The sequence below is a fragment of the Simochromis diagramma genome, unplaced genomic scaffold (assembly GCF_900408965.1).
Source record: "Simochromis diagramma unplaced genomic scaffold, fSimDia1.1 OVJJ01000091.1, whole genome shotgun sequence".
In the NCBI taxonomy this organism is placed as follows: domain Eukaryota; kingdom Metazoa; phylum Chordata; class Actinopteri; order Cichliformes; family Cichlidae; genus Simochromis; species Simochromis diagramma.
This window is the reverse complement of record NW_024386901.1, coordinates 538,889-564,265: the sequence shown is the minus strand read 5'-3', so window position 1 is coordinate 564,265 and position 25,377 is coordinate 538,889. Positions and strand designations below refer to the sequence as shown.

The following is a 25,377-nucleotide window of genomic DNA, read 5'->3' as shown; positions in this document are numbered from 1 at the left end:
AATAAAAGCTATCTAAAAACACTCCCAAGATTTCTTACAGTGTGAGAATGATGACAAGCAAGTGAACTGAGGGTAACAGTTAACTTATCAGAAGTTGAATGACTTCCAAAAACAATAACTTCAGTCTCATTTACATTTAGGATGAGAAAATTTTGTGCTAACCAGTCTTTAACATTACAGTGGAACAGAAACACCCAGTTTGAAGGGGAAGTAAATTTGGGGGGCATCAGCATAACAGTGAAAGGGGATGTTGCATTTCCTAAAAATAAATCCCAAAGGCAGCATGTATAAGGAGAAGTGTCACTTTCCTGGGTCTGACCCAGCGTTTTGAGTTTTAGTTTATTTGGATGATATGTTTGAGTTCTTTAGGGTGCTGTTTAGATTTCCCAGTTTAGGTTTGTGTTAATTTTTCTTCAGTTTGCCTTGCCTTTTGTTTGTACCTTTTACCAGCCTCACTAAACGGCTTGCTTTTTGTTAACATTCAAGTTTTGTTCCCTGTTCCTTGGGGTCTGCGTTTTGGGTCCTTCTCATCAATTCATACAGTCTGCCCTCGCCAGACTGTGACAAGAACAGAGTTGGACCCAAAACAGACCCCTGAGGCACGCCACAACAAATTGGGGCAAAGGAAGTGGAGTATTGTCCAATAGTAACAGAAAAGGACCTCTCTGATAGATATTTAAACAATGATAAAACTGTGCCTTTAAGACCAACAATGAACAACCTGGGTTGTTCTGTTGTTTAAACATGGCAAATAATAAAAGCTTCTCGAAAACAGTTAACACACTGGACAAAAAGATGTGTTATCCCCTTGTGCTGCAAATTTTCCAAAGTGGAAAAACCTGGACGTTATGCAAAACATCACAGGAGAAATGTAAGCTATCAGTTTCAGTCACGTCCATCATACAGGTACAGTGAATACTTTATATTTTGCTTCTATGAAGGTCAGGTAATTAAACATCTTAACTGTCTGCAAAGATGTTTTAACACAATGTGAAGATCAAAAGCAGTTAGTTCCCCGTTGATTTAATTTTAAGTTTTGGTAACTTTTAGGTGAAGGAATAGGACCAGTTTGATGTTAATGTAACAGCAGTGTGCAACTTACATGACAGTACAACAATTTTTTTTCACTATTACTATTATTTGTAACATTTTGGTTTTAATTACTTTATTGTATCATATACATGTAAATGCAATGCCATTAAAATACAATTGCTGTGATGAAACATATGTACTGTGTTAATAAGACGTTCTACATTCATAGCAAAAGGAAGTTATTTTCTTGACCAAAGAGCTACAAATAAAATCAGTCAAGCAAAATATTTTTCTCAAGGTCTTGTTTTATATTTATTCAAGAAGGAAAAGGCTAATCACAAATGAATGCCATTTTACTAACTGCATTACACCTTTAAATCATTAGAATTTGATGAAAAGGATTCCTTGGCAACTGTTACACAAGAGTGTAATCGTTCTGCTATGTTTTTGTACCAGTCAGTGAAACATGACAGACTGCTGAATTAGTGGAGTTTGTGTGGATACTACTACCAGCACATACTGGGTACTGTGTAATATGGATGTATATCACTTATCTTCACATGAATGTATCTTTGAGATATTCTCATTGTGTATTCCTTTTGTTGTCTTAGATATTCTTTATTTCTTATTATTGAGCTGAAGAAGTGGCAATTTTGTCTTTTCGACATTCTCAGTCATGCTGCTGGGCAGGCAGGCAGCATAGACACCTAAGTTTGTGAATGCGATAACTTGAGAACAAGGCGGCGTAGGAGTTTGAAATTGATACCATAGTTGTGTCTACCAAGAGGCTGAGTGGTAGCACTGGTGGTCACCATTATTTTTTACAAAAAAGCCAACAAGATACTGAATTTGCCTACAGGATAAGAATATGTAACTACTGCTGAATTAATGTTCAGATATCATTTAACTGCTGTAGCTGCTCCTGCTGGTAACACTTTAAACTTTTAACTGACTTGTTTGATATGTAAAATCTGAATATTATATTAACACAAATACCAAAGACTTTAAGTGAATGTTGTGGTGTATATCTTTGAAATGTTGTGGAGCAAAAGCACAAAGGTGACCAATTTGGAAATGCTCAAGTAAAGTGCAAGTACCTTTATATGACAGTAACTGTACTTAATTACATTCCATATGACATACATTTCAAATTAAAAATGCAGCCTACTTAGCCTCTAAACCACAACATACCAATAACATACCAATAAGATATCACTACAGCACAGAGAGGCAAAGACTGAAAGTAAATACATTGAACAGCTGTCACTGAAAAAAAACAGCATCAAAAGTGGGAGTGATTATATGGAATATAATTAAAGTGTAGTGTTCAACACTATGTAACAGCATGTAACATGAAACAACAAACTGTTGCTAGGGTTACCAACCACTGGATACAAATAAAGAGTTTTGTTCCCAAATTGCAAAGATATGACATCATGGATAGTGTCACATCATAATCATATGACTGATTATCTGTTCATCCCTTATAAATGTATTATCCTTATGTTCTGCTCTGAGGATTTCACCGTGTCTTTAAATATTTATTTCTGCCTGTTTCTTCTTATTTCACTTTCACATTGTCATTTCGTATCTCTTTAGTATTTTATTCTTCCCCTGTGCTAATCCTCTGCTCTTCCCCAGCTTACAGGTATCCACTGTGGTTCATCCTGTGCCTGCTGAATGATGGAACAGAGCTCTATGCAAGCGTCCTGTAGGTCATCGTTCACCAGGACGCTGTCAAAAAACTGCTTGTACTTTGCTTCAATCGGCTTTGATGTCTCTTCAAGCTCTGCAAAGTCTTCCTCCTAAAACGACATTATTATTATTATTATTGTCAGTTTTAAATAACATTCATTCTTTTGCTTTTCTTTTTCATAAGCAGCTGTTCTCTCACTCACACACACAGACACTTTTTTTTTTTTTATGCTCTTACTGAGAAAACTCTGTTGGCATAATTGGCGATGATTCGAGCATTTCTCCGAGTTTCCCTGAGTCTGTCTGGGCTGGGTGGTTTGATGAAAATTACATAGGGTTTAAATTTCCTTGTTCGCAACAGCTGGATGCTCTGGAAATAAAATACTATATTAACACCAAAGCTTTTTCAATCATATGCAAACAAAAAGCTTCACAGAAAACTTAGAGACTGTTCAGAATACATGAAATAAGTGAATCTGTGTTACATGAAACTCACATGGGGCTCGGCGTCAATGATACACATCCGCCCTCGTTTTAGCACCTCATCAATGGCATCAGTGCTAATTCCATACAGCTGACCTTTACTCTCCCCATATTCCAAAAATCTGAACACATGTACACACACACATTCATACATCCACACGTGCAAAAACAGCATACAATTATAGTTAAATAAATAATAAACTTATATAATTCCCTAAAATTTGAACAAAAAGCCCCAAAAGTCATGACAATCAACACCAAGAACATTAGCAAAATTTATAGTAAAGGAATAAAATCTTGCCTGTGGTTGCAGACCATGTACTCAAACAGTTCTTTGGTAACAAAGTGGTACTCTCTACCGTTCTGCTCTCCTGCTCTGATTGAGCGAGTGGTGTCTAGAAGAACAGACCAATCAGAATGTTTATATTAATAATTAGTCACAGTGAAAACAGCAGTATAATTATTAGGGGTGCAACGATACTCGTATCGACATTGAACCGTTCGATACAGTGCTTTCGGTTCGGTACGCATATGTATCGAACAATACAAAATTATTTAATTTATTTTATCAACTTTTCTTCTGACGATGCTGTCTGTGTTGAGAGCTCAGTGGATCTGCGTTCGACTACTCCGCCTAGGCTGCACTGTCGAGCGCAGATCCACTGAGCGCAGCGCAAGCTAGCAAGACAGAAGTTAAGCTCTTGTTACAACATGGCAAATTTAACCTCCCCCACCCTCATTCAGATCTGGCATTTGGAACTATTTTGGTTTTCATGTGAAGTATGACCCTGAAGGTAAGCGCGTCATGGACAAAAGTAAAACAGTATGTTGGATGTGTCACGCAATGCTCAATTACATGGGTGGGAACTACTGCGTTAGTGCAGTTTGCTTGTTAACGTGTTGACGCCGTCCAGCCCCACGCACGGGGCGATCCGCGGTAGCTCGTTAACGGAGATTTGGCGTGTTGTGACGTTAACGTTATTTCAGATTAACGCTGACAGCACTAGTGGGAACAAAATGAATATGACTGCACATTTATGCCGACATCATCCTAGTGCAAAGACAAGTGGAAGCAGACAAAAACAACAAGCACGCATGCTACAAACTTTACCCGAGTCATTTAGACAGCCGTTAGCACGTGCTTCTCCTTATGGGGACCTGATATGTTTAATATGCTGCTGAGAATATAGCCCAGAAGAAGCGTATAGTATAGCTTTTATTTTGGAAAGAGCCATTCCTCTGTAATAAACTCTCTTTTCCAAAGATGAGTGATTTCTCGATCAGATAGATTTATTATTTTATCCCTTTGTTGTTTCAGTAACATTAAATTTAAAAACTGTACGTTTGAGTTAAAATATATATTTATAATTTTAATAAATGACAAATTAAAAAAGCATGAACATTTTTTTTGTATCGAAAAAATATCGAACCGTGACACCAAAGTATCGAACCGAACCGTGAATTTTGTGTAAGGTTGCACCCCTAATAATTATGTAAAGCAGGTAAAATCACTTTCATGACTTTACTACCTCCTCCGCTATTGAGCTAAATATTTTTTTTTCAAGAGTGTAAAAGCCAGTAAGTCATGCTTCTTATCTGGAAGTCACAGGACACTTCTCATAAGTAATTATACCAAACTGGGCTCAACTGCAAACCAACAGGTGACTTCAAATCTCACAACCATCTTCACACACAGTCCATGATAATATTCCAGATGTTTAAAAACAAACAAAACAAAAACATATATTTCTTTTTTTTTTTAAATGTATAGCCCTCTTTTTATTGTCATTTAAAATGAGAAGAACAGGTTCATTTGATTTCTGTAGGAAAACCTCACACGTGTTAAGTAAAAGGCACATACGAGGCACTGGTCCCTGGAATGTCGAAGGATTCAGTTTGATGAGTCTCTTCCTAAGTTCATTTACTCCAACTCCTGAAGCACCTGTGCAGAAGAACAAATAATGGACTGGTAGGAATCTCCTTCAGACTTCCAAAGATATACATACAGAGACGGACAAGAATGCTGGAGAATAAACCTTTTCAAACAAGGAGAAAACAGCAGGTGCTGTTAACAGTAGAAGTGAAATGATTTCAAACATTCTCCTGATACAAGGATGAGACCAGTGTGTTGAACAGTACATAAAGTAAAGCATTATTTATTGTATGTATTATAATTAGATAAGTACTTAATTCAAAGGACTACTGTAGTTCTGCCAGCAATTCAGTGTTCAAGAAACCAGTGAAAAATCTAAGCATACAGAGAGGCTTCTATTACAGAGGGTCTCAAGATCAATTGATAATCTCAGATTTTGTTAATCTGTATTCTGTTCAGCAATTTTGTGCTGCAGTGGTCTTTTGACATGAGGTGGCAGGTCTATTTGAAACATTTTACCGACATTCCATAATTTCAGGGTCAACTGGGAGGCAGTGATTGATTTCTAATGGAAGCATTCATGTGTTATTAATGCAGCTATTCATCTCACCAACGAGGATGATGAGGCGGTGGTTCTCCTGAGGAGGGCGCTGGTACAACACCACTTCCTCATAGGGTGTGGACAAAGCATTGGTGTTGGGGGAGCAGGTGGTGCACGACTGTCGTCGCTTCCTGTAGGAAGTCCTCTTCCAGACACGGAAACTTCGACGGAAACCAGCTGGTGAGGTTAAAGAGCACTTTTAGTTTCGCTTAATAAACTTGACACACTTCTCACACACACTTCTCCTTATAAGGTGAACGTTACCAAAGTTTAGAGACAGCAGTAAAATGATTTATTATTGATAATATATATTTTCTATAGATATGATTTCATTAGATTGTAGGAAACTATTATTAAATAATAACTTGTCTTATTAAATCCATCCTTCAGTATAGATTTTATTATCAGTGCTACCCACTTAATGACTATTTAAATACTACCTAATTATCTGAATAGCATATATGTCTTACCCAGGTAGATTCCATCAGTAACATCAGATTCAGCTTCATCTGAAGGAAAGAAACATTCAAACTCCTAGATTTATCACCAGGCAGTACATTTCTTCTTTTTATTAAGTACAGAAACAAGTAAGCATTTATTTTTATATGTATTTACTACATTTTATTTTTTGTTTGTAAGCCTGACCTTAATTTTCATGGTCATATTAAAAATGCACCTAAATTACTGCCATTTAAAATTTTCATTAAAATAATTTTTTCGAATTATGACTCGGAATAAACAAGTACATATACAAAAAGAGTCTACGCTGTGGGACTGTTTTGATCATGCGGACTGGGAAATGTTTCACGTGGCTGCTAATGATATTGATGAGTACACAGATTCAGTCTGCGGATTCATCAGGAAATGCGTGGAAGATGTCGTCCCATCCAGAACAGTTAAATCCTTCCCAAATCAAAAACCCTGGAGATGTTCGCGCGGCACGGAGCACCGCTTTTGCCTCCGCGAACACATCGGACTACAAACATGCACATTACCAACTCCGGAAGACGATCAAAGCAGCCAAACATGAGTACAGGGACAGGGTGGAGCAACAGTTTGACAACCCTCGGAGTATGTGGCAGGGACTAAACACAATCGCAGACTTTAGAGGGAAAACCAGCACACCGCAGACCACGGCGTCTCTGTGTGAGGATCTAAACGTATTCTGCGCTAGATTCGACACAGCGAACACCATGAGACCGGACAGTGTGCGCACTGCGGATGACGTCAGCGCGCACACTATGTCTGAGGAGGATGTGCAGAAGTGCTTTAGGAAGGTGAACGCACGCAAAGCTACTGGTCCGGACGGGATTCCTGGCCGCGTCCTCAACAAGTTCCAGTAGTACAAGTTCAACAAGGTCCGCGTCAGGTGTTGAGGAACCAGGGCACCCTGACGAGAAGTGGGCTACTGGAACAAGAAGGCATCGGTGGGCAAGAGACAAAAACAAGGCGTTGTTGGAATGCTACTACGCAAGTAACCCTGGCGGAAGGGGTTAGATGAATAGGATGAGGGACCTATGGATTCTTCGATACCCAACATCCACAATGACGGCGAAACAACTAGTAGCTCAGTGTTCCAACATTCGAAAGAAGGGACTGCTCTCACAGCTAGAGATTGATGAGGTACAACATAAATGCTACGGCAAGGGGGAGCCAGGACGCCAGGTCAGGGGGGCCACCCGAGATTGGGTACCATGCCCCAAGTGCGATAGGAGAAGGATCGTTGAGTGTGAGATGAACTGACCTGAAAGATAGGATCATGGCCAAGCTTGAAACCTGGACCCCCCATAGCCGGTTACCAAGATTACGTGAAGTACCCTCAGAAGGTCTGCTAGATGATGTTAATGCAGCACTACGAACGATACCTACAGCCACGATTACCGACACTAACAAGCTGATCTACAATACGGCAGCAGTGATCAGCGAGATGCTTGGCTACAAGTTGAACAGCCACAAGGGGCAGTACCCTCCATGGAGAAGGAGGCTAGAGGCTAAGATCAAGGTAGCACGGAGGGAGGTTAGCCAACTATCGGAGATGCAGAAAGGCGCAATGAGGAAGGTGCCTAAGAAGTACAGGAAACTGTCCATACCGGAGGCCTTGGAAACTGCCAAGCAAAGACTCACAGCCTTGGCCAGCCACTTGAGGAGGTACACCAGAGAGATAGAAGGCAGGAGAATAAACCAGCTGTTCTCCACTAGAGATGGCACGATACCACTTTTTTATGTCCGATACCGATATCATAAATTTTGATATCTGCCGATACCGATATGAATCCGATATAGTGTGTTTTTTAATCAATAAAACTGTTTTTTTAATATCTTGCTGCATTTTGTATAAGTTCATACTCAAGTTTAAATAAACAACAACACTAAAGCTATTGTGTTATACCTGTATGTAAAAAATACAACAAAATATTTCATAGTTCAGCAATACTGATCAATCTAATAAACTTAAACCTACTCCATCCTCCCTATTCTGGTATTTTAAAGAGTACTCAGCAGAAATATTAAGCAACCTAACTAATAGGGTTACAAACTCCCAGCAAAAAAAATAGGGAACCACCCCCCACCCTCCACCTCATGATGCTTAATCGACGTAATCAACTTTAATTTGATGCAGTGTGGAAAAAAAATGCACAGAAATAAATTATTTTTCAAGAATAATTAAATAAATTCAACATCTGTATTCTACAGAATTGCATACTGCACAAATGGTATCTTCCCAAAGGAAAAGGTAGTATAGCTTACTAGGGTATATTAGACTTAACAGTTACTATATACAGTAATGGACTTCTATATATTTTACACAAGATTACAACTTTGGGTGTAAGATTCAGATAATTATTCATTAAAAGGCAGTCGCTCCATATATCAGTTGTTAAGCTTAACGGTGGAATGCTTTATAAACATTCAGAGATGAACTTACACACTTGCTTTACTTCTCTCTGGGATCACTTCATCGGAGATGAAATTCTGGTTTTGTAGCGAGGCTACAAATACACATAGCCGCTCTATCACGTGAGCACACTGCTCCGACATGCTACGGTTATGAGCCGAGTTACGCCATGTTGCAAGTTTTGTGAGGTGCTTTTCTGATATTTAATGGATCGGATTACATTTTTTATTTCTCTCCGATATCCGATCCAGTAATTTAGGTCAGTATCGGACTGATACAGATACGTAATATCGGATCGGTCCATCTCTCTTCTCCACAGAACCAGCAAAGGTGTACTCTCAGTGGCAAGGGAACAATAAGAGAACAGCACCACCAAGTCTGGAGACGGAGCAATACTGGAAGAGCATATAGAAGAAGGACGCAACCCATAACGGCAATGCTCAGTGGCTAGTGGATCTGAAGGCAGACCACAGCGACCTCCCCGAACAGGGTCCAGTAACCATCACCGTGGCAGATATCCAAGAAAGGGTCTCCAGTATTAAGAGTTGGACAGCAACAGGCCCTGACATGGTTCACGCCTACTGGCTGAAGAAGCTGACTGCACTCCACAAGCGCCTGGCAGCACAAATGAACCAGCTGCTAGTTGACGAGAGACACCCGGAATGGCTAACCGAAGGCTGGACAGTCCTGATCCTCAAGGACCCCCAGAAGGCACCGATCCCCTCCAACTACCGACCAATAACCTGCCTCAGCACCATGTCGAAGCTCCTGTCAGGTATCATAGTGGCTAAGATGAACAGGCATATGGGTCAACACATAAGCGGGGCACAGAAAGGGATGGACAAGAATACCAGAGGCACAAAACAACAGCTACTGGCAGACCAAGCAGTCAGCCGAGACTGCAGGACCAGACTGACCAACCTGTCCTGCCTGGATTGATTACAAGAAGGCCTATGACTCAATGCCCCACACCTGGATCCTGGAATGCCTAGAACTATATAAGATTAACCGGACCCTGAGAGCCTTCATCAGGAACTCAATGGGGATGTGGCGGACAACACTGGAGGCCAACCTCAAGCCCATAGCACAAGTCACCATCAAGTGCGGGATCTACCAAGGAGATGCTCTGTCCCCACTGCTGTTCTGCATAGGCCTTAACCCCCTCAGTGAGATAAATGACAAGACTGGCTACGGATACTGACTACGGAATGGAGCAGTTGTCAGCCACCTCCTGTACATGGATGACATCAAGCTGTATGCCAAGAGTGAACGAGACATTGATTCACTGATCCACACCACCAGGATATACAGCAATGACATCGGAATGTCGTTCGGACTGGAGAAGTGTAGTCGAATGGTAACAAAGAGAGGGAAGGTAGTCAGAATGGAGGGGATCAAACTACCAGAAGGCAACATTGCAGACATAGAGGACAGTTACAAGTACCTGGGGATCCCACAGGTGAATGGGAACCATGAAGAGGCCGCTAGGAAAGCTGCAACCACCAAGTACATGCAGAGGGTCAGGCAAGTCCTGAGGAATCAGCTGAATGGTAAGAACAAGATCCGGGCTATCAACACCTACGCCCTGCCCGTGATCAGGTACCCTGCTGGCATAATAAGTTGGCCAAAGGTGGAGATAGAAGCCACTAACATCAAGACAAGAAAGCTCCTTACCATGCATGGAGGGTTTCACCCCAAGTCCAGCACCCTGAGGCTGTACGCTAAGCGGAAGGAAGGGGACCGGGGACTGGTGAGTGTCAGCACCACAGTCCAGGATGAGACAACGAACATCCAAGAATACATCACGAAGATGGCCCTAACTGACAGCGTGCTCAATGAATACCTCAGGCAGCAGAAACCCAAGAAAGTGGAGGAAGGCGAGGAACCATCATGGAAGGACAGGCCCCTGCACGGTATGTACCACCGGCAGGTAGAGAAGGTGGCTGATATCCAGAAATCCTACCAGTGGCTGGACAAAGCTGGACTGAAAGACAGCACAGAGGCACTAATCATGGCAGCACAGGAACAAGCACTAAGCACAAGATCCATTGAGGCTGGGGTCTATCACACCAGGCAAGACCCCAGGTGCAGGCTGTGTAAAGATGCTCCAGAGACAATCCAGCACATAACAGCAGGGTGTAAGATGCTAGCAGGCAAGGCATACATGGAACACCATAACCAAGTGGCCGGCATAGTGTACAGGAACATCTGTGCCGAGTATAACCTGGAAGTCCTGGGGTCAAAATGGGAGATGCCCCCAAGGGTGATGGAGAATGACCGAGCTAAGATCCTGTGGGACTTCCAGATACAGATGTAGTGGTGGTAGACAAACATGAGAAGATGGCCGTAGTGATCGATGTAGCGGTTCCGAATGGCAGCAACATCAGAAAGAAGGAACACGAGAAGCTCGAGAAATACCAAGGGCTCAGAGAAGAGCTCGAAAAGATGTGGAGGGTGAAGGTGACGGTGGTCCCAGTGGTAATCGGAGCACTAGGTGCGGTGACTCCCAAGCTATGCGAGTGGCTCCAGCAGATCCCGGGAACAACAGCGGAGATCTCTGTCCAGAAGAGCGCAGTCCTAGGAACAGCTAAGATACTGCGCAGGACCCTCAAGCTCCCAGGCCTCTGGTAGAGGACCCGAGCTTGAAGGATTGACTGCCCACAGGGGCGAGTGGGGATTTTTTTTTAATATAATACATATATTTTTTTGTTTGTTTGTTTTAAATAATTTATCTTTTCAACTAGCACTGTTCACATGAGGCACAACAGTTTTCTGCATCATTGTTTTTATGATAATTTGTGAAAAAATTTTTTTATTCATGTGTAAAGAATTTGTTGTTTGGTTGTCTGTCACTCTGAAGTATTGATGAGAAACTCAATAGACATAAATATGAGAAAAACCCCCACTAAGAAATAGAAAGGAACAGCAATGAGTGTCATGCAATCAAAAGGTTGCACTTTTTACACATTCATCACTGGACAGACTTACCTACCAAAATTTATTTCCACCAGATCTGAAAAAAATAAATAAAAATAGTGACATTCAATGGGTTGTTGAATAATGCATAGCTTTCGTATATAAAAACTAAATATTTAAAATATATATGAATATGTATTTATTATGTTCACCTGTTATTGCATGTTTCTCATCAGAATTTGCAGGATTTTCCTCTGGAACAAAATAACAGAAAAGTTAGTTAAAGCTTATTTTCATATACATGTAGCTGGGTTTAAATACACCAACAAAGACAACATACTGTATGGCTGAAAGGCACAAAAACTATGTTTGGTTGAAAGTGTTAATGTGACAGACTGTAACACAACATAACACACTTCAGTTACTGTGAAAGGAGCAGCCTGGCATGATCTTAGCTCTTGTTTCTACCTTTGAGATCTCTGAGAAGATGAAATAAGCAGCTGCAGAAGCAGCTTAATTAACACTGTAGTTCAATTGGTGATTCATGTGTGCGAATGGTTGTATTTCTCTCTTTGGTAGATTGGTGACCTGTGGATAGATTTCTCATAGAATTCTCATCCTATGAAAGCTGTGATTGACTCTGGATAAGTATGCATGCATGGATAGCTGGTTTTGACTACAAGATATTCCCTAACATGACGAACAAGTGATGTTTGGGAGATATTGTATACCAGTAGTATAGATTATTGTTTCTGTTAATAGTCTCAGAGACCTCAATTACTATAGTTTTATTCAATGATTTAAAAAAAAAGTCTTCTGTGGTTTCTTGTTTTTGTTATTGGTGGTTTATTATTAGCCTAAGCGACACCTCTCTGTGTTAGGAATTAACTGACAGGTTAGTGCAGATAACAGTAATAAAAAAGCTGAATAATAAAAAAAAAAGGTGTCATCAAAACAAGCTAACAAACAAGCACACTCAGAAAAATAAAATGAACTAAACTACGACATTAAATGACTATCATGGATGATGTTTCACATGTCACACCCACCGTTAGCAGTCAGGGTCACTAAGAGCAGCAGGGTTAACAGAAAAAATAAACAGCCGTTAAAAGCATTGCTCATTTTATGTCACAGCAGGTAGAGATTTACACACAGGTGAGAAAAAAAAACTTTTATGCACACACCGACTTAAAATAACATTATTTTTGTAGTGACTGACTTATCTTTCAAATATTTTAAAGACTAAAAAATACATTAAAAGTGCTTCATATAATCACACTGGTTTGTAAAACTTTAGGCATTACTGAGAAATATCCAAGTTACAAACAACTCTGCAATAAATGTACATATAATATATAAACCATTAAATAAGCACACGTTTAATAATAACAACCATGATTCCTCACGTGGTCTGATGCAGGTATGAACCTGTAAAGGCTGACACCACCATTGTTCCCTCTGTTTACTGTAGAAAGAGAAATAAATTGTTAAATGCAACCAATGTATTAGAGTCTTCAGCTAAAATCATGGAGCCAAACTGCAAAGATATATTCTTTCTGACATTATTATAAGCTAACTTTACCTAACAGTGTTAAGGCTTTGCCATCAGTTAAATGTGCAGAATAAAAGTGATGTAGCCCTTTAAAGTTACTTAGAATTATGTTATAAATGTTTTCTTACTCTCATAATGTCAGATCTGTAAACTAACCGCTTCCTCTGGCTGCGGCCTGTAAGTTCGTCACATCTTCACAGTATGTGAGTGCGTCTCACCTCTTCAGCATGCTGGCCGAGGGAATCAGACCAGCGCAGGATGTAGCACATGGCAGTTTCCTGGCCTGCCACCACTGTCCATCTGACTGGTCAACCACCTGAAGAAGGTCTCCTCTGCTGAATGCCATTCCTGCATCTGGACATGGGATGGAAAAATCCTGCAGAGGGCAGTAGTCTACCATTGCCCTCATACATACCTGGAAGACAGACAGATAAACTTTGTTTTATTGCAGATTAAAAAATAAATTAATCAAAAAGTGAAACATTCACAGATGTACTGAGGGAAATCATGTTTTTAAACCTGGAACACCAGCCTGGAAAATAACAATCAGTGAATCATGTCAGTAATTGTACAGGGATTTTCCTGCTCATAAATAAGTTTAATGTCAACAAAATGTGCTTTTAATAAAGTGATACTGGAGGTAAAGTGATAAAGTGTGTGTTTCTTACTGGTGTCTGGCTGAGGATGGCCTGAGATGGATTTGGAATGATTTTAAACAGGATAGTGCCTTGGGAATTGGCCTGACAGGGAAAGTCATACACAAGAAGTATACATGGTGAGAATTATTTTTAATAATCAAATGTACACGCTTTCACCAAGCATGTTGTCATACTATCATTTATACATATTATTAATACTATAAAGCTTGTGTTTAACATTTTCGTTTTCTTTTTTTTTTCTTCTTCTTTTTTTTTTTTTTTACTTTAAATGGCTTTTGAATGAGGTGGTAAAAACTGCCTTTAGTATTTCTAAAATTTATACAATAGCATTGATAATAGTATTTTCTTTTTAAAATGTTTTTTTTATTTTTAGCAGATGCTGATAACATACCAGTATATGGATGACCTGTTCTGGTTCCAGGCCCACCACTGGGTTTCCATTTACCTCCACTAATAGGTCTCCAGGATGTAGAAGTCCTGATACAGGCAAAAACCCATATTTATTAAGACATATTATTGCTAGGCGTGATGTTTTCATCTCTCACACACAGACATAAGCAAAAATGCACATGCAACACACACACGCGCGTGCACACACACACATGCACACATTTTCATATCTTAGTGAGGACATCTCATTGACATACTGCTTTCTTTAACCCTCAGCCTAAACCTAACCATAACCTAATTGTAACCCTGACACTAAAACCACATTCACCTTCAAACTCGAACGGACATTTTGTTATAAGCGACTGTATAAGTATAGTGGCATGTCAATTTTCTGTCCTCACAAAGCTGTCTAAACATGTAACACACACAGACACACACACACACTTAAAATACTTGTATACCACTGCGGTCAGCCAATCCTCCATGAATCACCCGGGCAATAGAGATATCTCCCGTCGCCTCATCCTTTCTTATAGTTGCACCCTAACAGATAGAGAGTTGTTCAAAATTTAACAACAAAGTAAAAAGCAAGCAAAAATAGTGACAAGAGATCTTAAGGCAAAGGCAAAATGTCTTCTAAGATTAGCAAATGGAAAATTTTGACTAAATTAATTTTTAAAAGTACACAATTTTAAAAGTAAATAATAAATACTTTGTTTAAACACATTTTCTCTTCATGAGATCCTCATTAAAAAATCAGCAAATTAAGTAAAAGCTCTTCTTGTACGCCAGTTATTATTACTTTTTTTTATAAGGCCTTCCATTTTTGTGCCATTTTGTGAGGAATATTAATATACACACTAACATAATACATTCAACTCAAAACCACACAGTTTAGTGCTGGTGGTAGATCAAAGTTAAATAGATAACTAAAGGGTTTTTTTCTTTATATTTTAATGCTTGGGCATTTGATATTAACTCATTTTGCATTACATCAAAATATCATGGGGACTCTAAAGGTAAACACTATCAACACAATACTATGTCCACTACAGGCCATTGCTAGAAGCAAACTGGTAGCAAGGGCTCATGAAAATTAAGGATAACTTTAGTAGTCCTGCAAATTTTCTACCATAGTTTTGGGAAATGAAAATGATAAATTATTTTAAAAAATGCAAATTACATAAGCTCCAACCAGGCGCTAAAACAGTGCTCATGAAAATTAATTTTGATGTTTCTATATGTGGAATAATGTAAAACTTCTTAGGTGTTTCCACAGGGTTTTATTGCTGTATTTGATGTGCAATAGATACCACGTAAATATACAAACAATAAGTCAAGATGAATGCAGTTCAACATGTACAAAATAATCCATAGCAAATATTATTAAAAATAAATTTAACCCTAAACACTTTCCTCCTTTTTTTCTCAATGTATATATTCAGACCATCATAGTCAAGAACCCAAAATAATAAATCAGAGCTGATGAAAAAAATGAAAGCTGTCATACTTTCTAAGAATAGTTGGACTAGATGAAGAAAATAAGACAGAAAGAAATTGCTTTGTACCTTTATATTGTTTGCTTTTGTTCCTTTGAGTGATTGTTTGAAAAATCGAAAAAGTCTTCAAATTAAAAAAAAAAAAAGTCCATATGTTGTTGTAGCTGATATTTCTTTTTAGACTAAAACATTAGGTATTTTTGTCACTGTCACAGTTTTTCCAATACAAATGCTGGAAAGAGATGAAAAGGTTTGTTTTTAGTCTAGTTACTCTTTCTTTTTCTTCTTCTTTGTTTTTAAGCAGCCTGTACTCTTACAGTCTTGTTGGTCCTCCAGAGGAGCTCTTGAAATGGTTCCAGTGTTGAACCTCACTTGTCCATTATTACCACCCCTACCTGCCCTCTGAGGAGCTGCCACCATCCTTTTGGATCCACCATTAATTTGTGTTGGACTCCTAGATGTTGTAAAGTCATCTGCACAAGAACTTGTGGATGAAGAAGAGGAGAAAGTAGTGGAAGAGGATGGTGAGAGTGGGCCTGGGTATGGTATTGGAGATTTGCGGACAAGTTTTGGAGATAATGAGGAGACCCTTGGAGGAGGTGAGGGTGGATATTGTTGTGTCTTTCTCTGTGGAGGAGATGACTCGAGGTGTTTTTTGGTTACGATTAGCCCCTGAAGCTTGTCCACCACCTCGGCAAGCAGGTTAAGTGCCTGGGCGTTCTCTTCCACGCTGTCTGTGATCATCTCTGATGCTGCCACCATCCTCTCACCAAGTTGGCGTACATCCTGACTATTGTGTTCAATACTGCTGGCCACCATCTGAACAGTGGACCTAAGCTCTTCCACACTGCACTGTTTCTTGAGTTCAGCAGGCTGATTATGGTGTCTTGATTGCTGCTGCTGCTGCGCATTTTGTTTACGTTTTGATATGTTCTGGCATTCATTGTGACGAGGAGCTGTAGCGTAGTGGAACATTAATGGATGATTTAAAGACTCTTCCTGATGTGTGTTATGAGGTCTGGTTTGAGTGGTTTGACAACCATCTCTTCTGGAGATAGTGCTGACCCCTTGTTCCTGAGTACTCCTTCTAGCTGCAGGACTAGAAGGAGCAGTGCGAGATCTAAGAGGGTTCATGCCACGACAAGAGGAGGTCCTTCCAGGTGTGGGGATATTTTTTGACTGTCCTCCTGTAGAATTTTTTTTGTACAACACAGGAGAGTTGGGAAGGCTAAAACTGTAAGCTGGGATTGGAGGAGGTGGGTATGCGTAGTCATCACTGCTCTCTCTGGTTGAAGCACCATCTTTCCCATTGGGTTTGAGTTCCTCTGAAAATGAACCACCAAATAAATTTGCAGTTCAAGAGAACAGAAAGACATTAGCAAACTATGTCTGAAAAGAAATGTAATGGCAGGAAAGGCCAAAAGACTTATAGACTGCCAGATGATGGCAGGTTCATGAAGAAATGAACACTTGGTTGCACTGAGGAATAACACCAAGATAGATGAAGTGGTTGTTGCCTTTCATTGCCATTGCTAGACATATGAAAATATTTGCCCAGAAAGTACCAAATACTAGAATGATTAGATACAAGAAAGAATGAATCCTCGATTATGATTAGTGAAGGTACTGATGGATGGCCTGCGTTTCTATGATATGTTGCCATTGTTTTTTATATTTGATGGCTTAAATACAGACAAAGAATGATCAAATGAAAATGGTCAGATGATTGGTGATTGTATGGACTGTCATCATCTGTTCTTCCTCCTCTTACCAGTGCAGGTAGCAGGGTTCAAAACAGAGGGAGCTGACTGATTGAGTCCTTTGTTCCCAAGTTTTACAGTTGGCGAACACAAATAGCAACTTCCTGTGGATTCATAGCAAGGGAGAAAGGGGTGGGACCTGCCGTCTTTATGAACAAGGGGAAGCTTTGCTTCACTTTCGGGCACTCTGAGCTCCTCCCCTGACTGAGCTCTTCTTGCAGGGATGAGGCGTTCCAATGTAAAGCGGTGCAGGCTGCTCCAGCGGCTGTGAATTTCTCCTACACTCCTTCTACACTCTTCTCCACTCTTAATGAATGAAAGATGAGAAACTTTGAGTTTTTAGGGTTTATTAGAACATTTTAAAGTTAACATAATGTAATTTATAGTTAAGCAATTTAAGACTTAACTACTTTATGACTAATCTGAGGGCACCCTGCAAGGCTACCTTCAGATTTGTCATCGAATCTATGAAGTCAACAAGCCATCTTGTTGACTTCATAGATTCTGTTTAACAAAAGTGATCATTTCTGCATCCCTATCTTCCAGGAATATATTACTAATTTGTTTGGTTTGTTTGAAAATGTAATCACTCTCTGGATTGTGCTTATAAGCAATGTTTTTTGTCATTTTTCTTTCAGAGAGTTTTGGACAACATAGATATTGAGACTAATAACGCCATGTAAATAGAAAGCTAAGGTACCTTAGCTTATCTAAAACAAAAAACAAGGACAAAAAATGACAAAAACACATTTATGTATATTTATAGGTTTCTATAGCTGACAGTTAAAAAAATACTAGTAATAGGTCATCAAAAAATTATTGTTGGATGAAACACTGGTCTTGAATGATTTATTCATCAACTCATTCACATACTCTCAAAGGACCTTTTGGTCAAATTATTCTGAGTAGTTATAATTGAAAAGAGAAAAGACAAATGTACACCTCTGCCTGCTATGAATTCCTGACATGGGTGACTGATTGCACTAAAGCTACCAGGATTTTTAACTCCTTTTACTCCTTTTACAATTTAAAAAGGAATATATACTCATAGGAAATATATACATAAGGTCCTTCGTGTAAACTCAAGAACTGCAAACAAAACTATATTTCTGAGCAAAAGTTTACATTTATGAGGAAAATGCTTATGTCTTACCAGAGGCTGGTTGTTCTTTACAAGACACACAATCCTCATTGCCTCCTCATCCTCTGGTATTTCATCAGGCAGAGGGGGTAAGAGAGGCTCATAGTCTGACTGTGCAACACTGTCATGAGATGACAAGAGAGCCTGATATACAGAGAGATAGATAATCAGTAATGGGTAACCAGAAACTTCAAATATAAGTTATAAGTTAAGAAAGGCATGCCATGATGAACATGGATTCTAAAATGAATATATAAAATGAATCTATATATATATATATTAGGGGTGCAACAATACTCGTATCGATATTGAACCGTTCGATACAGTGCTTTCGGTTCGGTACGCATATGTATCGAACAATACAAAATTTTTAATTTATTTTATCAACTTTTCTTCTGATGATGCTGTCTGTGTTGAGCGCTCAGTGGATCTGCGCTCAGCAGTGCAGCCTAGGCGGAGTAGTCGAACGCAGATTCACTGACCGCAGGGCAAGCTCGCGAGACACAAGTTAAGCTCTCGTCGCAACATGGCAAATTTAACCTCCCCCACCCTCATTCAGATCTGGCGTTTGGAACTATTTTGGTTTTCATGTGACGTATGACCCTGAAGGTAAGCGAGTCATGGACAAAAGTAAAACAGTATGTCGGATGTGCCACGCAATGTTCAATTACATGGGTGGGAACTACTGCGTTAGCGCAGTTAGCTCGTTAACGTGTTGGTCGTCCAGCCCCACGTTGTCGTGTTGTGGCGTTAACGTCATTTCAACGAGATTAACGCTGACAGCACTAGTAGGAACACAACGAATATGACTGCACATTTACACCGACATCATCCTAGTGCAAAGACAAGTGGAAGCAGACAAAAACAACAAGCACGCATGCTACAAACTTTACCCGAGTCATTTAGACAGCCGTTAGCACATGATTCTCCTTATGGGGACCTGATATGTTTAATATGCTGCTGAGAATATAGCCCAGAAGAAGCGGATAGTATAGCTTTTATTTTGGAAAGAGCCATTTCTCTGTAATAAACTCTCTTTTCCAAAGATGAGTGATTTCTCGATCAGATAGATTTATTATTTTTTTTATTACTTTGTTGTTTCAGTAACATTAAATTTAAAAACTGTACTTTTGAGTTAAAATATATATTTATAATTTTAATAAATGACAAATTAAAAATACATGAACATTTTTTTTGTATCAAGAAATATCGAACCGTGACACCAAAGTATCGAACTGAACCGTGAATTTTGTGTATCGTTGCACCCCTAATATATATATATATATATATACATGTATGTATGTACCTGGATATGAGGTGAGCTCAGGAGGCTGCACAACTCTCTAGCTGGCGCTGAAGGCTTTTGAGCTGTCAGTATTGCAGTTATGACCTAATGAAAAATTAAGAAGATTCCTGAATTAGATGTTAAATTACATTATACTGGCAAGACAGAATACCAGACATATGTAAAAGGAAAGCAAGAGACCTAAAAACACTTATTTCTATGGAAATATTTCCAGAAGAAACTTTAGATCCAGACATAATTTTAATGACTTTAACCACCTACTGTTTCGATAGAACAGTAGCAGCATAATGTGGATATCAGGCCCTTGTAGAGCAAAATTGAGTATTTTGGTCTAAATAACCCAAAGTGTGATGTCCTAATATGTGGACGCCAGGTCCTAGGAGGTTAAAATGACTTATCACAGTCATCTGGTCACTTGATCCACATCCTCTAAAAACTTTTTCAAAAAGGAAAGGTTTAAATCTAAATGTAAATGTAGAGAGGGTGTCTCCTGTTGTGCTTTGTATTATTTACAGAAAGCAGACATGTTCTGGTTGTTTTCTGTATTGATTACATTATCAGGCTTACTTAGTTTTAATTTTGTTACCTTTTGCAAGATGCAGGATTAAAATTCCAATTGAATCCGCTGTGATAAGGTGATATTTTACAGAACACTAATGACTGATATTTAGGGATCTAAATATTTCGTCTATGGCTGCTTGTTTGTTGTGTTGTATATATACACACCTCATGTGAGAGTCCTGCAGCATAAGGCAAAACGGGGCTTGGTGTCAGTCTCTGGAACTTTAACAGGCACTCATAAATCTGGAGACAAAGCACCAAATGATAACTTTTAGTTTGCAGACAGATGGTAGGTGTATGTCTTTTACGCCAGGACCTTTGAATCATGTACCTTCAGCAGGGCACAAAGCCACGGTGCACTCAGTAGTTCATGCAAAAGCTGAGCACCATTAATGTTCCTGCTAACAGCTTGGTCAACATCCTTCACCACACTGGACAGTACCACACTGACACCTGAACACATGTGCATAATTTAAAAAAGAGAAAAACAAATGATGACATAGGGAATTAGGGAAGACACAGGGAATTCTTGGTAAATGGACTGGTAGTTATGCACTACCTTTCTACACAGCTGAGTGCTCAAAGCACTTGCAACTAATTAATCAAATTACACACACAATCATATGGCACTTATGCCTATGCAGCAGTTCAGGAAGTGCAAACTGGACTCCAACCAGCTGCTGACCTTCTACCACTTCATTGAGAGCCTGCTGACATATATCACAGTATGGTATGGCAGCTGCACTAAGGCGGATAGAGTGAGGCTTTAGAGTGTAGTCAAGGCAGCACAGAAGATAAATAATCGTACAAATCAAATATTTGCTTAAACAAACTGGAGATACTGCTATCCAGTACAGATGCTGAAGTGATCCGTAGCTAATTCAAGTTGGTTAGCTTGGGGAACAAATTTGCATTGTCTGAAATGTTGACATTAAAAAGTGGTTCAAGTGCTTAGAGTAAAACCACATTTCCATATTACTTTATTTCACATTGGTACAATAATATCAGTGGAGAAAGTTTTTTAGTAATTGAAAAATAAAAGTGCTCTCATATTGTCCAAATTTGGTTTGATTACTGTATTGTTCCAGTGTTTGCTTAACTGTCTCTTTATCTTTCACTTGGTATTGTCAGAAATAGTTAGAATTGGGGCATTAGGGCGACCGTGGCTCAGGGGGTTGGGAATCGCATTTGTAACCGGAAGGTCGCCGGTTCAATCCCTGGGCTCTCTGTCCTGGTCGTTGTGTCCTTGGGCAAGACACTTTACCCTACTTGCCTACTGGTGTTAGCCAGAGGGACCGATGGCGCGATATGGCAGCCTCGCTTCTGTCAGTCTGCCCCAGGGCAGCTGTGGCTATAACTGTAGCTTGCCTCCACCAGTGTATGAATGTGAGAGTGAATGAATAGTGGTATTGTAAAGCGCTTTGGGTGCCTAGAAAAGCGCTATATAAATCCAATCTATTATTATTAAAACTGGGGTACTGCATGATTAATTACACTGTGACTGACAGATTCCAATGAATGTCTTTAATATAATTGCCTTTAATATCACAGCAGATGTTTGAGGGTTCACATTTCTCCTGAGCAGAAGGTGAAAAGCCGACAGAACCAGACAGGATTAACATTATAGAGAAGCCCTGACCCTTCTTTTATAATAAGTCTTTTCAAGTAAGCACCTACTCATGACTGAGACAGGTGAATTCAAGTCTACTGAATTTGTCTGTATACGTGTATGTGCTTCTCACCATCCTCCATTGCTTGTTTCATGGTAATTGTTCAGAAGAGAATGAAAGGGTTATTCCACTGAAAAGATATGGAGAAAGAAATAAAAAACAGATTTATGTAACAACCTCATGTTTTACATATTAAAAATAAAACAAATCTAGATAATTTAACAATCTTTAGTTAGTACCCATGTCATTATTAAACATAATTCAATTCATGTTGTGTGACTATCATCTTGTTTTATTACAACAGACAAAGAAAGATGACACATTTACATTTTCATTCCAAAAGCATTTCACCTTAGGCAGAATATCAGGTTGATCTTCATGTTTTCAAGGCATGAAAACACTCAAAATTACTACTTGGTATGGATATAATCTTCAGAGTTTGGAAGTTATGGCTGATAACCATGATTTTCATTCAAAATTGATCAACAACAGATCTTGATGCCCTGAACAATTTGACTGCAGCTGGATAAAATGAGTAGTTTTTAAGTTAATTGTACTTCAAAGTTAAGAGTCTGTAACTTTTGAGAGATCATAGCAAAGTCTTACTATTATGATTAAATGTTATGGCTGTAGAAAATAGGTGTATCTTTATACCATGTTGTAATACACATTCTACCTCAAATGGTGTCCAAATAACTAACTTAAATCATGCTGTGATTGTTTTTATTTTTTATTTTTATTGTGTAGTTTTGGTCGTTATTAGGGGTTACTTTGAATAAATACATAAAATGAATATTTTACAAATAAAATGTTAATGTTAAAATTTATTTTTAAAAAAGAACAACAAATGATCAAAATTGCAGAGCAATGTTTAAAAATTATGTTCCTTTGAACAGCAGAGAGGGAAACAATGAATGAAGTGAATGTTTTAAATGCAGCTTATCCTACTTTAGAACTTCCTGTTACAGCAGCAGGTTACTAAATGTGGACTAATTTCAGGTTACGGCTATTCTTCAGCTGCTTATCTCGGCTCAACTTCCGTTTCCACTTACACTGTCCGGGAAGAGCTTCCATTAGTCACGAAACCTTGGGTTCTGTGAAACTCGTTACACAGTTTCACGGAACTTCTTTTGGACTATTTCTGTTGGTGTTGCTTATCAATCATGTAAGATACATATTATCATTTAAAAAATAAATTGAATCCAGACCTATATACACCAGGGAGAACTTTGTTGCTATGCTATTGTATATAAAATATGCAATATTTTATTGTGTCTACATTATCGCCAGGAGGGTCCCATAGTGGATGGCAGCATTTATTAGTATTTCTTTGTGATTATTCTGTATGTGCGTAAATCCTTCATCCCTCATCCCTCAAGTTCTTGGTATTTCAAATGCTGTGCTACTAAGCAAACCCAAAAAGGCATATAAAAAGTACAGTGAGCAAATAAGCACTCAGCTTATTTGCTCATCAGCTGTAAGTAAAGCCCCATAGAGCAAGCAGGAAGGCTGTATATGCTTAGTCTGATTTTTTTTAATCAATTGCACTACAAGAGTCAGAAGTGTCAAAAAAGGTAAACTCACATTCCCTTCCTGTGGTCCAATTGTTCAGTGTGGGATTTCTCAGTTGAAAGGAACCAGTAGGGCGAGTGTGTCAGAAGCAGTCAACGGCAACAACATGAATGTGAGTTTACTACCAAACCTGAACTGACACTAATCCTCTCTGACCCGACTTAATCCACCAACCACCAATCTCCCTCTCTCACTCCCTTGCGCTGTCTCCTGCTCCCCCTTCTCTCTTCCCTGTTTGCTGATTTTTGCAATATTTTAAAAAAACATTTCGTTATCAGCTTGAAGTTTTTATCGCTAACCCTGTCAGTGTTCCCATGTCCACTTTTATTCTAGTTCCTGCTTTCTCGTTGTATTCTTCAGCCATCCTCATCAACTCACTCTCTCATTCACTTTAAGTAAGTCATCAAATCACAAAGCTTCTTAACTCTTCACTGCTTTTAGCCCCCCCCCACACACACAGTATAATCACACATGTTTATATAGCTGTCTTTGTGAGAACCCTTTGTGGCATAATGCATTACCCTGCCCTTTATCTTAATCTTCCCTTAATTCCAAATCAAAGCCTAAGACAGAGCCGTGACAAGCGGCAGGTTTGTCACGATGTGAAGATCAACAAAATGATCCCTTATCTTTAATGTCCTCATAAGCGGAACATTGGTCTTGATTCTCACAATAACTGTTGGCACATACAAACAGCAGGTCAGCAAGCCAACCAGAATCAGAGTGGCAGCAAAGAATAACAGTACTTCTGGTGCATTAAATCCCACTGCAACATCTGGGTGAGGCCAGCCTGTGTCTGCTTTGTGTATGTGTGTGTTGGGGGTTATTGCAGGGTAATGGTCACTGGGTCACCTCCTCCAGGATTATTCTGCTTTCTGAAGGATCAGTGGTAGACAAAAACACAAAGAAAGAGAGAGGGGACATATAACAAAAACAGATGCAAGAAAACATGGAAAAGTAGTACCATGTTTTTCCAGCAATTCTTTCTCAATAACTGACCAGCTACAGTTCTTTGCAAAATTCACATAACAATACGTGATCAAGTGATAAATTAAGTGATAAATTAGGAATATAGATTTCGTGTCATGACTAGGATAAAGGGAGATTATTAGGGCCATATAAGGGCCTCTGTGATTTTGACTCAGTGGGTGTGGTCTTGCTGTCTTTCCAGTCTTAGACGCTGCCCTTCTTTACAGCTGATTCTATTTAGCAATTAGGCCGGAGTACTTAAGTCCAAGGAGAAAAGCATTCCCGTACCAGAGGAACTTTTTGCGTTGCATGCTGTTAGGTGGATGTGTGACTGTTTACGCTTACTCTGTGAAAAGTTTGATCATTTAACCTTCTTAACTTACTCCATTGTTTAGTAGCTAACTTATGTGTTTTCTTGCTTTTGATGGTTTTGAAAACTCTGTTTTCAGATGTTTATAGAAAGGGAATGCTACACAGTAGTGAATATGGCCCTGTCCCAAATTCCTTGAGACTTGTTGCTGCCATCAAATTCAAAATGAGCTAATATTTTTCATGAAATTTTGGTTAGCACTGTTGCCTCACACCTAGAATTTCCTGACTTCAATTCCAACATCAGGCCGGGGTCATTCTGTGTGGAGTTTGCATGTTCTTCCCGTGTTTATGAGGGTCCTCTCCGGGTATTCCGGCTTCCTTCCACAGTCCCAAGACATGCAGTTAGTGGGGTTAGGTTAATTGGAAACTCAAAATTAGGTGTGGGTGTGAATGGTTGTCTGTGTCTATTTGTTAGCACTGCATCTTGCCT

The 25,377-nt window shown here is 39.2% G+C and overlaps 1 protein-coding gene across 1 annotated transcript; it reads right to left on the bottom strand.

Annotated features, from left to right (window-relative positions):
- Window positions 1-1,243: 1,243 nt before the first annotated feature.
- LOC120735456 (MAGUK p55 subfamily member 4-like) lies at window positions 1,244-23,814 on the bottom strand. Its single transcript, XM_040034855.1, has 21 exons — window positions 23,619-23,814; window positions 22,107-22,164; window positions 20,696-20,817; window positions 20,530-20,607; window positions 19,804-19,887; window positions 18,510-18,641; window positions 14,559-14,640; window positions 14,099-14,184; window positions 13,717-13,788; window positions 13,267-13,463; window positions 12,903-12,961; window positions 12,546-12,563; window positions 11,709-11,750; window positions 11,573-11,593; window positions 6,155-6,193; window positions 5,694-5,861; window positions 5,072-5,152; window positions 3,512-3,605; window positions 3,224-3,332; window positions 2,966-3,097; window positions 1,244-2,837 (listed from the first exon to the last, which is right to left on the bottom strand). The coding sequence occupies exons 2-21, from the start codon at window positions 22,126-22,128 to the stop codon at window positions 2,652-2,654; spliced, it is 1,824 nt and encodes a 607-aa protein (XP_039890789.1). The 5' UTR covers window positions 22,129-22,164; window positions 23,619-23,814; the 3' UTR covers window positions 1,244-2,651.
- Between the last annotated feature and the right edge of the window lie 1,563 nt (window positions 23,815-25,377).